This window comes from Daphnia carinata, chromosome 8 (genome assembly GCF_022539665.2).
Source record: "Daphnia carinata strain CSIRO-1 chromosome 8, CSIRO_AGI_Dcar_HiC_V3, whole genome shotgun sequence".
Classification (NCBI taxonomy): Eukaryota; Metazoa; Arthropoda; class Branchiopoda; order Diplostraca; family Daphniidae; genus Daphnia; species Daphnia carinata.
In genome coordinates, this window is record NC_081338.1 from 7,705,517 (window position 1) to 7,718,512 (window position 12,996).

General features: G+C 40.8%; 1 protein-coding gene across 1 annotated transcript; it reads left to right on the forward strand.

Moving 5' to 3' along the window:
- The first annotated feature begins 5,576 nt into the window (after positions 1-5,576).
- Positions 5,577-10,423, forward strand: LOC130700464 (uncharacterized). The gene is made up of 3 exons (XM_057522514.2): positions 5,577-6,183; positions 6,395-6,513; positions 9,152-10,423. The coding sequence occupies exons 1-3, from the start codon at positions 5,773-5,775 to the stop codon at positions 9,411-9,413; spliced, it is 792 nt and encodes a 263-aa protein (XP_057378497.1). The 5' UTR covers positions 5,577-5,772; the 3' UTR covers positions 9,414-10,423.
- The last annotated feature ends 2,573 nt before the right edge of the window (positions 10,424-12,996 follow it).

Here is a 12,996-nt window from a genome sequence, read left to right on the forward strand (position 1 = left end):
CGCACGGTGCCGTGACCGTTGTGCTAACTTACCACCTCATCACGAATGCGAATGACAAAGGATGACGAAGTTACGCAACCTACCAGCATACAGCGTGTACTTAACTTGTGTATACTCTTGTCGGACGCAACTAACAAGCAAGGGGGTGCAGTGCTGAATATTATAGCTACCTGTATGAACGTGTAACTATGTACGAGGAACCGTCGGGACAAAATGAGCTGCACGAGTTATGAGCTGTGATCCAATTGTATGCAAATGTACGACTGCGAGATATTTCCAAGTAAACTTATGCGTAACGGATGCAGAGTTTCATTGTATCGATGACGGATGGTGTCGCGTAACCGTCTCGGAGTAGTGGGGAAAATGAGCTGAAACATTTAAGTGGTAAATTGAAACGAGTCTTATTAAAAGCTGATTGTTGAAATTGATATTTTATTTTCCGTTATCACTGTTGGATTTCTTGCATGTCTCAAACGCATTGCACATTACTGCGACCATCTTGAAGTGTTATTAATGTTTGCGTTATATGTAGACAATTGAAGGCTGGAAATGTTGCACGGCTCGCAATTCTAATCATCTGTAATTCGATGTAGAATTTTAACTAAACGAATGAATGCCCAAAACATTAAAAATTATTCTTGTTCATTGTCTTATTTAATTTTTTCCATCAATCTCGGTTTTTTTTATCGGAAATTATTAAATCAGGAACACATCTCGTGTATCACTAGTTGAATAACTGTGTTAAAAATTAATTTATAACAAATTTTGGCAAGCCATGGCTGTTAGTTATTGTTCTTTTTCTTTTCAGTTAATGAGGCTGCATAGCTGTGTAGTTCCTCGTTATATGTATGACCTGTCGCTCGCGCCACGACAAACGCAAATGTCGTGTAACGACTTGGACAGCAGGGCGATGTCTCCATCAACACATCGATCGGAACAGACGCTACGTCTAAAAAAAACCGCTTCTATTATAACATTCACGTCGCCCACATTCTTATTCATATTTCAGTCTGGAAAAAAAAAAAATTCAGGGCCGTGTTTATTCTACAAATCGAGACTGTTTTCTCCTTGCTGTAAACTTTCACATACAACAAATCCGTTCCTCTACTGCGCCTTTCCATAATAAATAAAAAAAATATAGTTTGTTATGTATTTCTTTCTTGCCTATAAAACGTTGAATAAACAGCAAAGGAAGGAATGCATTTCTTTTTTGTCTCCATCTCTACGGTTGTCGGAGACGCGCTTAGATAGAACAGATAAAAACAGTCCCGAGAAAGCCGAACCATCATTCGGTTCAGCAACCATTATGGAATTCCATATTCGAATTGAACAACATGCTGCGCGTAACGAATGACGTTGCCTCGCTACATTTACAAAAATATTACATTCGGTGTGTTCCATGAAAAGTGAGTATTTTCTTATTTTCGTTTAGCATAAACGATAGCCTTCCATTAACTGGCGCACTTCGTGTATGTACGCGGAAGCAATGCGATCTTTATTCGCTCTTCCGTCCGCTCAGTTCCCGCAGCATTTCGGGGAATTTAATACGCCCGCATGGCGCCCAAAACAATAACATCCCGAACTACAAGATTAAAGTGCTTCTTTTCTTTAAACGTACTGCACATATACCGCCTTTTTCCGTATTACGCCGCCAAAGTGCCAAACTACTGGCAAAAATAAGTCCCTTTTTTTTAATGATATTTAGTAAACAAAGAGCTGATGAAGAAACAATTTCGGCTGGCGCACCAACATCGTCTTGTTAACAGCTCATTAACATTCATCATCCATTAACACTCATTCGGCTTATAGGAGAATCACGGCCGGAACAGCAAAAAAAAAAAAAAAAAAAAAACGAAAGGCGCTGAGCAACTTGTTACTTTATAGCCTTAAGCTTCCAATAGGTTGCACATTAAGTATTTTAAAAGTTAGTCTAGACGTAGAAACAGGATTTTGCAGTCGTCTGTATATGGAACCAATAAACGCGAAAGCTTTCCTTCCCAGAATCGTGTGGAACAACATGTTATGCATTTTCCATAACACGCATTATTGAAAGTACTTGGAACCCGCATTTAGCGGGTTTCTTTCAACCCCTACTGACCCGTATTTTTTGTTGGAATCCTAATTTTTAGCCTAAACGCAATCTGTTGTGTAATGGGAAAAAGGCGAACGAATCAGTATTCGCTGCGCACACAGCCTGCATTAACTTTCCTTCTTTAAATAACGGCTGTTGTTTTTGTTTTGTTTTTCTTTTCCTATACTTCCCCAATCAGTGTGGCAAGCAGTCAGAGTTGATTAAGAAAAATATGATTTAGATGCGAACAAATTGTTTCTCGCAGTGGCGGGATTGTGTACATAACATCCACTATTTTATAATATAGACAACATGACCTGCGTGAAAAAAAAATATGGTGGAAGGAAAAATGGAAAGTAGCAAACAATCTGTTTCCACATCTGGCAGTTGAGTACATTGTGTAGATAGCTAAAGTTTAAACACGTACTCATTCACAGCGTCCGAAATCATAGTAAGCATCAAACATGCTGCGCATAATACAAGCTTCTTGTATTCTCTCGGGCAGAAAAGTTTTGTAGGAACGCTCTATCCCCTCCTTATTTTGCATAAGTCTCGGACATTTTACTGTAAACAATTTCGCTAGATATTGCATGGATAGAAATCAAGCGCGTATTCGCCCCATAAACTCTCTTTATTCTTGTTTATCCCATTTACGTGCATACAAAAAAAAAAAACACAAAATTCTTTTTCATTCATTTATTTTTTTTTTTTTACGAACTGGTAGAGATATATCTGCTGCCGGATGATGGCTAAGGCTATACACACAATGGGTAGCATAGACACACGGAATGGCCGAGACGGGAGCATTCCTGCGGATGGGCTATATGGCCCTTTCTTTTTTTTCTTTATTTGTAGAGACTCCACATTGCTGTGCTGTCTATGTACTACTTGACGACGCCATTAATACGCGAGTTTGACGCTCCGTCGACTATGCGCGACTCTCAAACTAGCGCCCACAGAAAAAAAGAAAGAAACTTGGGGATACACACAAAAAAGAAAAAGGACGAAAAGCTTTAGCGCCTTTTTACTATTTGCTTTGGCTGTATAAGAATATAAAAGAAAGAGTTTTGCCACTGCTGTTGCCAGCCGCATATGGGCGTTGTCAAGCCACTTCATACAAGAAGTGCCTGTCTGCACGTAAAAAACGAATTCTGGGAATCCCTTCTTTTGTTTCCTTTTATTAAAGGCCAACCAATAACAGACGACAGACTGCAGAATGTCTTCCAAGTGAAAAATAAAGAATAAAAAAAAATATGTCTATATCTGTACAGTGCGGTTGCGTGTAGAATGTAAACTTTCGGACTCACTGTTTCTGCTCATTTGAATAAAACAGTCTTTCCCATATTTATTTCTGCAATATTTTGTGCAGTCTAATGTCGAGGGAGAACAATCCAACGAAATAATACAGGTCGTCATTTCGAAATAATGGCATAAAATAATACATTGAAAAAAACAAAAACAACAAAAACATTCAAGTAGGACAAGCATCTTGTTTTCAGCGGGGGTTTTGTCGAGTCGCCTCTTCAAACTTCAAGGACTTTTTCAGATTTTTGTTTTTCTCTTCAAGTTACACGCAAACATGAAAAAATACAGAGAACACGATAACGCAGCGCAGTAAACGAGAAAAAATGGCGTTTCAAGCGGAAGCAACTCTCAAAACACAGTCTGTTGTTATTATACATCAGCGAAGGATTGTAACAAGTAACAAAGAAAGAGCGAGGGGGGAAAGAGGACGCGAGAAAAACAAAAGTATCTGGATACGATGATCCGCAATCCGTTGAGAACAGCTCGGCACCGAACAATGAATCTCTTTCCCTTCGTATAAAATAGTGCCGCCTGTTGTATACCTTCTAATAAATATAATGCGATATAATAGGGCTTCAGGGACGGTATAGAACCTACGCGTGTGTCTACAAACAGTAAACTTGGCTAGGTAGGATTTAAAGCTGGGATTTTGGAACAGAGCCAATATATATCTTCTTATCCTGCCCTATGGTCTTCCCCCCCCCCCCCTTACCTCTTCTAGACGTGTCTTGTATTACACGTATAGTGCACATAATATGTCTCTTTATTGGCCCCGCGCACTCTAGCACCATTTGTTTCCAATCGGCCTTAAATATGAATAGAAAAAATCAATGAACTTTGGATTTGGCATTCAAAAATTTAGTATTTCATTAATCCTTTTTTTTAATATTTAACAAGCTTTTCACGCTTACCAATATTTTGGTATGAAATCATAAAAGTTCGTTTTTGCATTTACAACTGAAAGAAAAAGACAAAATTAAGCCTTTTTTTTTTTTTAACACTAGACAGCAAAAAGGAAACCTTGTCTGGTGCAATTGAAATGCCATCATAATGACAAGAAGCCAAGAACGTGCAGCTACGATCTAAATGCGTTGTATGTTAAAAAAACTGCGAGGAATAAACATATTTGTACACGAAACAGTGGATAAAACGAGGCCCATCTGTTGGAGTGCGGAAGGAAAAGGAGCCGTAAGAATCTTTTAGAGGGGATCATTTCCGCCCATCGGACGGATTTCCATCAGAAGGCAGACGGATAGGTTGATCGATGGCCTTTTGCTGAATGACGACTTGATGGATCTTTACACCGCACATAACTCACGTTACATAACGACGTGCAAGTACGTCTCAGCTATTCCCAATCAACAACAAAAAAAAAGAGAAGCAAAACGATCGTTTCGGGTACTACACGGTAATACACACAAAACGGTTATGGGCCTTTTAAGAAGAGACGATTACAATAAAAAAAAAAAAAATAGAACAAGAAACTCGTATACGACGAGCTATACACACAGCCCAAAGTGATGAAAAAAGAGAACACTTCTTTAATGAATGCTTCTTTTATTATCATTATTTTTTGTTTTCAGATGATGACTTGATGTCTTTATCTCGTCTTTATAGCCTCAACCCACACGTGCTGCACATTTCTTTCTCTCTCTCTCTCTCCATCTCCCACAAACTATTGTTCTTTTGTACACAGCGTGTGCTATATAGTGAATGGCCAAATAATGATGTCATCCGAGCTCTGTCGAGCGTCTCAGTTTACCCATATACATGCGCCCCATTGGCGGCATAGACAACGGCCAGATAGGCCTATATGGATTGTCTTACATTTATACACGTCCATTTTCCTATTGCACCGTTCATAGATTGTGCCGCTAGTATAACTTGCTGCTGTGTCAGCCTTCCCAGCAACGTCAACGGCATTCGAGTGATATAGTGCAGCCGAATAAAAGAGCGATCGACAGGCAACGATCGAATCATCACAGTCACGTCAGTGAATATCTTAAAAGCGAAAAAAAAAAGAAGCTCACAGGGAGAAGAAATTGAATCACCCAAAGAAAGAAAAAAAAAAGAGAGGAATAAGAAGAAGGAAAATGTTTTTTTTTGTTCGACATCTATTGAAAGCGCTTGCGCGATACGACGGGCGTGTTGCTGTTAGCAAAACGCGGCAGAGGATCCAAGGCCAGTCTGACGCCGACAACAGTAGCGGCAAACGTTCAAATCCATCGCCGAGCATTCTTGTTTCCCCTTCCGTTTTCGTGAACATTCTCCGTCTTCCAGCGGCTCGAGGCATCCCAATGATGCCCCGATTTTTCGTCCCATTCACGTGGTCGGCAACGTTTTATTTCATGTGCAAATTGATTTAGTTCGAACTGCGAAATTTCAGCCGCTCGGAAATGGTTCATCAACAATCGTACGATCATCGACATTCGTCTTATCATCCGCCTCCTGCGGCGTTCAGTGAGACGTCATCGGTGATGAACAAAAACTATGAGCAACAACAGCAAGGGGGCGATCACAGTTTGAGGAAAATCGGGAAGAACAACAACAACAACAATAACAATGCGTCGTCGTCGCCATCGGCCTCGTCGAACGCCGTCAATGATAACGACACCTTTGCGCGTTTTTGGCCTCAGCCAGCCAATAACGCAGCGGCAACTAGCGGTGCTGCTCCTCTCCTTGCAGGCCATCCCTGCGGGCCCATCAATAGCGGCGCCAATGGCAACAACCACGCCGCCGCTCACGCTTCCGTCGAGAACGACGTCCGGTGGTCCAAATTACTCCGACACGATGGTACACCCACCAAGGTAAATTCTTCCTCTTCCTTCTATTTGATTAGACCGATATCCTACGTATATCTCCGTTTTATTGCTACCCATAAAAAAAAAAATGTTCATTTGAGTTTTACTGTTTTCTTTCTATTTTTTTGTAACATCTTATTTACTGAACGAAATGTTGAATAAATCGGTTTAAAGTAGATTGTTGATACATTTCTTAAAACAAATTCGTTCACGACAGGTTTTATTATATCCCGAAGAAGGATGGGCCCGAACAGCCACCAACGCTTATTGGCTCCTGTCTATTCCTTGGTGGAACCGGAACCGCTGCAAAGTTGTCGAAGTCGCTGGAACGCGGAGGTACACCAACTTACCCCCCCCCCCCCCATCCATTTGATTTATGATTTCCCAATTTTTGAAAAATTGTTCACACTGATTGCCGACGAATGGCGACATGTTGATTGCTTTCTACATACGTCCGCAAGCTAAATATGAGTTAGGTAAACACGAGGATATCGATCGCCCAAGTTGGCATGAAGGATATGCCGTTTCTTTTCCGATTGGTTGATGACGAACGTGTGTGTTTATCAACATCGATTTCATCGGGATGCTTCACATGCTGCTATATCTATTTTTTTTTTTTTTATCTATATACAATCTACCCCTCCCCCTCTTACGTCTAAATGGATATGTGTACGTACAATGGTGGAACACGAAAGAAATCGAGCGTCTAAACACGTACTTGGATGGGGTTCTTTTATACATCCCACACATGGGGGAGCCTCCCCCAAAAAAGAAGAGGGACTTGTTTTCGTAGACTCAACAACACGACGGCATGTTGATGATGGAATTCTTTCTGATGTGGCAACACGAATCAAAAGGACAAGGTGACAAGTGAAAAAGAAAGGGGAGGGGGGGCGAGACGTTACATAACATTTTGTAATAGCCTTTATTTTTCATCTTTCTCGATTTTTTTTTATTTAAAAAAAGAAAAAGAAAATCACACTGGTCACGCTCTTTTTAACTCCACCGGCCAAAAACTTTACTTGCCTCTCGCTGTCTCTCTCTCTCTCCACCCACTCCTTTCTCTTTTTTATACATCTTATTTATGGTGCGGACGTCTGCGAGAGGGTGTGTCCGCTGCCGGCTGAATGTCGATTGAATTTCCTCGACAGAGCAACGTACGAACACGATGTCTTTTGCTGTTGGGGGTGCCCTTCTTTCTTTCTTTTTTCTTGTGCTCTTGATTATTCCTCCCTTCTCACGGAGCGCGACAGGGAGCCAAGCGAGTGTCCAACGTTCAAAAACATCTTTATCGATTAGTTTTCGCTCGACGGCTATACGCACATACACGTACGAGTAGAAACAAAGACGTTGCGCTCGTACTACTACAGACCGAAAATCCTCTTACAGCTTTACTTATAGACATGAAATGATATGACCCCGGGACGGACCCCTTCAATGCACGCAGTACTCCAAGTAAAAAGGGAAAATATATATTCACTAGTACATCGTACCATATCGAGATCAAGTCTATAAATTTTTCATCTCTGCTGAGCTGCGCTCCTATTGTCAGACATAATAAAAGTCTATATGTAAATCACGTATTGCCGAGCAGATGAATGCAAATTGTCCGCTTCCAATCCAGTTTTTTTTTATACCCTTTTGCATTTTTGTAAAAGTTCTGCTAGGAATGCATGTTAACGGATAAAGATCCTTCGAATTTTGAAATGTCGGCTGTTTCCGCAACAGCAATCAGCTTGATGAAGCATACAGTACAACCGTGTAATTCAAAGCTACTCGCAATACTTGTGATTGAAACTTTCGGCTCGCCCACCGACAGACGATCAAAGACGAGTTGAACGTTTGACATCGATACGGTCGACATCCCTTGATGGATGGATGTTCTTATGGTGCTCTGCTTCTAGCCGTTCGAATCAGTTCCTCCGAGCGTACAATTCCCTTTTTTTTTTTTTATTCTTTATCCTTCTTCGTTAGATTCGTGTTACACAATGTGGGCCTGCTACCCGTATGATACACGCTCCGTAAAATAAAAAAAAAAAAAAAAGGTTACACACACACACAAGAAAAAAGATCCTGAAATCGATCACGACGTTACTGAAGCGAGTAACAATAAATCTTTCCGCCAGATTGAGGCTCTTCCTCTATTGTCTATTTGGGCATCAATTTCTTATTGCTTCCAGGTAAATAGGAGTATTTCGATAATAACCTCTCTCAACCCGCATCCCTGAAAAAAAAAAAAAAAAAAAAACGAGCGGCTAAAATTTTGATTCCTTAAAACAAAAGTCTGCCCGAAAAGCCCAGAAATGGAACAAAAGAAGGAGAACGTTTCGGGGACGATCAAAACAAATACATAAAGCGTCAGCATTGTTTTCGACGTGTATCGATTGGAGAGCAACAATGGAGCTGGCTGAGTTTTTCAATGTCGCCTATAAATATACACACGGTAGCACAGGCAAGCAGTAAATCAAAAGAAGCCCGTTTTTTTTTTTTTTTTGTTTTCTTCTTTCTTCTTTCTTTTCAAGCGGAATCGAAAGAAAAGAAAATTGGAGAGAAAGAAAAAAGTATAGTGGCTTTTCTTTCCCTTTTGTTTGATCTACGATCGTTCTCGTCTTCGTTTCCAAATCGTTCGATGACTTGACATCGACTTGCTCTTTATTTATTTCCTTTTTTTTTTCTTTTTTATAGACACAGACGCAAGAGGGTTTGCTTGTACATGTCTTTGGCTACTAGATTGCATCGTCTTTCGTGCTCAGAAGGGGTTCTCTTGGATGTAGCATATATCTCTATATCTTTTTCTTGGGTTGTTCTTATAGCTCTGCATCTTCTCCATTTCTTTTATACATATATTCGATCTCTTTTGATAGCTGTAGTGTACTGTATAGATCTACGCGTTCTGTCAATTGTTTTTCTTTAATGTGCTTCTATCTTTCTAATCAAAAATTTCCTTTTTGTTTTCTTCTTTAACCGGATGCAGGAGCACGACGCAAGCCAAGTTGATTGACGCCGGTGATAGGCGAACTGTTTACGTTGTTGGCTCGTTTAAAAGCTCATCTACGACGTCGGCCGATCTCTCGTCGGAGCCGCAATTTAAATTAGCGCTGACGTCACACATAACGACAGCCGATGTCAACCTCGGCTATTTAATGACAGGCACCCTGGAGCGCGGCCGTCATAGCGATTCTCTCCAGCCGACCCATTTCGCCGTCCTTCGCAAATTCGATTGGAATAATCCTTGAATAATAAAAAGATTCATTTCAAAAATCCCCTTCAAAAAAAAAAAAAAGTCCGCAAAGAGAAAGAAAAATATCTGGCCTCTATAAATCGATGATTATCTTAAGTATAGTAGACGTGTTGATTGTGCGTCATCATCCGTTCTATCACGACCGTCCGATTTGATTAGAAAAAAACAAAACAAAAAGGAAAGTGAATCACTCTTGTTTCTTCCAAACTTTTACGTCGAGTTCCGCGTTGCGCATTTGTTTTCCATTCTTCTATCGTACGTATATACATCTATCGTGTCACTAACTCCACTATATGCATGTGTGTACGCGTTACACGCAGTCACGATACATACAATTACATGTAACTATATATAGACGTTGCTGGTGTGTATGCATAGACACTACCATCATTAGGGATGCGCTGCCGAACTTGCCACTTCATTCAATGTCTTTGCGCATACATCTCAACGGGCTCTCGTGTTGGTCGTGTTATACACACACACACACACACACACTGGCAAATCTTTCGCTCGTTTTCTGCTGCTATCCCTTTGGCCCGCCTATGAATATTATTTCCTATCCTTTCGTATTCTGCCAGCTTTAATTCTTGTCATGGCTCCTATCCGTTCCTCGCATTATTTGTGTGTATAACTCTCCTTTGTTATTTGTTTTTTTTTCGGTCTCCGTCCCTGGATTGTCTTTTTTGAATTCAATTTGAAAGCAAAAAGAATTCGAGAATGAAAAAAAAAAAAAAATTGTCTTCTTTTTTTTTCTTGTCTGCTCTGATGCTACTCGCATTTTTTCACACACAAAAAATCTGATATGAAACTCGACTTGAACGCGATGTCTATACAACCAGTGTATTTCCAATAGAAGACAACACAAGACAGAGAAGAGCGCTCGAATTCTGTTTTCTCCGGCTCTTCTTCTCCCAAATCTCGTGTTGCTCCTTATCTTTCTATTTCCCCTCGGCTATATACTACTCGGCATCTCTTTGTATAATACTCGTGCCAATACAATCGGGTCGAATTTGAGACTCTTAGTGGTTCCTCCTCTGTTTTCCCATCATTTTCATTTCTCTCCCTCTCTATCCTTCGTCCTCTTTCCCATCGACGACGACAGCAACAACGACAGCCGACTAGCAATGTCAATAGGTCCCTATACAGAAACTATGGCGAGGGGATCGTATCAATTGACGCGGGGCAATACCATTGTATCTAGACCGATGCTCTGTAGACACTCTGACTCGAAATGGGTCCTGAGGTGACAGCGCGAGCGTACACATCTATACCGCTGTGTATGGGAAGAAAAACGAAAAAATGAAATGAGGACAGACAGTAAGTGCAAGAACAGCGGATGGGTGTATTTTCAAAGAAAAATCGATTTCCTTCGACGCAAGTCAAATCTTACGGGTACGCAAATAAAAAAAATAAAAAAATTGGAACACCCTATTCAAAAAGGGGAGATGGGGAAGAAAAGAGTTCACTTTGTGGGCGATAGACGCCCATCTCCATAGAGCTATTATTGATTCGTTTTTTTTTCGACACACAACATGTGCAGTTGAAGACGATCTGTCACTCTCCCAAGTCGTCGATAACTTTTGGCATGGCAATTCTTCGTCCAATTGTGCATTTTCTGCGCCGCATTTGCTTATCTATTCGAATAACGTTCAAATAGTTTCATTATAAACGCCATATATCATCTTTTTTTTTCTAATTTTCAAACAAATTGCGACAGGAATTTATGTATCGATATTAGATTTTCAAAAAAATTGGCAAATAAATTGAATATTCCTTCCCCCCCCCCCCCGTATTTCTTGAGGTGTGTGCATATGTCTTTCTATAATGCACGCGTAACATGTACGTAAAATATAAAAAAAGAACAGGAGAGATCCTACTTGATCCCATTTGCCCGATTGGATGGCGGGGCCGATAGCATCATATTTGGTATTCCAGTCTAGTTCATTCGCGAGAGGAGTCATCCAGCGACTGTGTATATAATAAAAGAAAAAAAATGTTGTAAATAAAACATCCCATCCCCCATCAAAAAAAAAAAGCAAACGAAATGGAAAGAAAACTTGGTCCCGTTGGCTGTGGATCACGACAGATCCGCGTAAGGCTGTGCCCCTGCTTTACGCGTGCAACTACCCTTACCATAAGTATACAGTATTTCTCAGTACCTTAGCGCATAAATATATTTCTCTTTCCTGATTTAATTTCACTGCTGCACGTAAATGATTATAGATATGTATTTTCAATATGTGGAAATTGCCTACACGTTGCGCGCGTACATTCCCCGCAATATAGGAATAAAAACTGGAAAGCCAAATAGATTTGGAAAATTCAAGTTAATTAAATTGGAAGGATTATTTGCTCGGCTTCTTATTGTAGCCTACAAACGAGAAGATCTACAAGTATAAAGCAGGTACAATAACGGGATGCACACCATTGGCGGTGATATGCGCGCGTTAATCTAAAGAGGAAAACGTAATTCAGCTCTAATTGAATTTAGCTATGGCCGCGTAAAGAAACACAGTTTACACCGCAAGCCAAACATGTATACTGTGTGCAGCCATAAAAACTGGAGAGCGTGCGGGTGGGGGAAAAAGCTCAAGAAAAACTACGTATATACGGTAGATTTAGGAAGACTGTCGTGAGATGCGCTCAGAAGATAGTAATGTTTGACTTGGATGAAAGTGATCAGATAATCTACTAGTCTCGCGAGAAACCACTCTCTCTCTCTCTCTCTCTCTCTCTCTCTCTCTCTCTCCCAATTTCTTTATCCCTTTTCGTTGAGGTCGATGGGTGTAGGGCACGAGCGTGACAGACGCACTGGACGGTCAAGATGCGATCACATCACGCAGACTGCTAACCCAACCGGACGCTCGCCATTCTTTTAAAGTTTGTTTCCTTTCTTTGTGTGTATAGGTTGAAATGAAAATGAATATGTAACAGGCTGCTGGACGAAAGTAAAAGTTGAAAATGTTAGAGCTGCAAGTCCTAATGTGCAGCGCCAGCAAATCGTTTCGGCATAGGTCAGTGGCCGCTACGACTAGTTGCTGTTGGGAAAACGGGCATTAAATACTGGTGAGGCCCGTGCGCTGCGTCCGGCTAAAGACATTTGCGACCGCAGCACCGCACCGATTGGCACTCCACTCACTTTTCGTCTGATTACTTTCGTGCCAGTTAGTTCTGTATCACGAACTTTTACTCCAATTCGACCCTAAGAGCTCAGCGTATACAGACGGCTTTGATTGCTATATAACTTTTTTTTAGATTCAAATGGATCCAATGGTTCCATATGTTTATCGTCCAGCCTCCGCCGAATGCATTTCAGTAGAAGCACAATCAAATCGCAACCCCGACTGAGTCTACACTCAGCAAGCCTTTAAAAATAAAGCCTAGCAATGAACTACTTGCTTTATATAGGCCTATAAAAACACGAAGATTTTATGCACGATATATTGCAAGTATATCACGCACAGACGAATAATACACTCACGTTTCATTCGCGAAGGATAGATGTGTTCATCTGGAATCGGCTGGCGATTGGGAATTTGCCAAATGAGAGCGCGATGTAGATAAACTTTATACGACCC

Bases quoted from the DNA above. Each gene is read 5' to 3' on its own strand.
- LOC130700464 (XM_057522514.2), top strand. From the start codon at position 5,773: ATGGTTCATCAACAATCGTACGATCATCGACATTCGTCTTATCATCCG. The intron at 6,184-6,394 runs GTAAATTCTTCC...CGTTCACGACAG, and splicing joins ACGATGGTACACCCACCAAG to GTTTTATTATATCCCGAAGA. The intron at 6,514-9,151 runs GTACACCAACTT...AACCGGATGCAG, and splicing joins GAAGTCGCTGGAACGCGGAG to GAGCACGACGCAAGCCAAGT.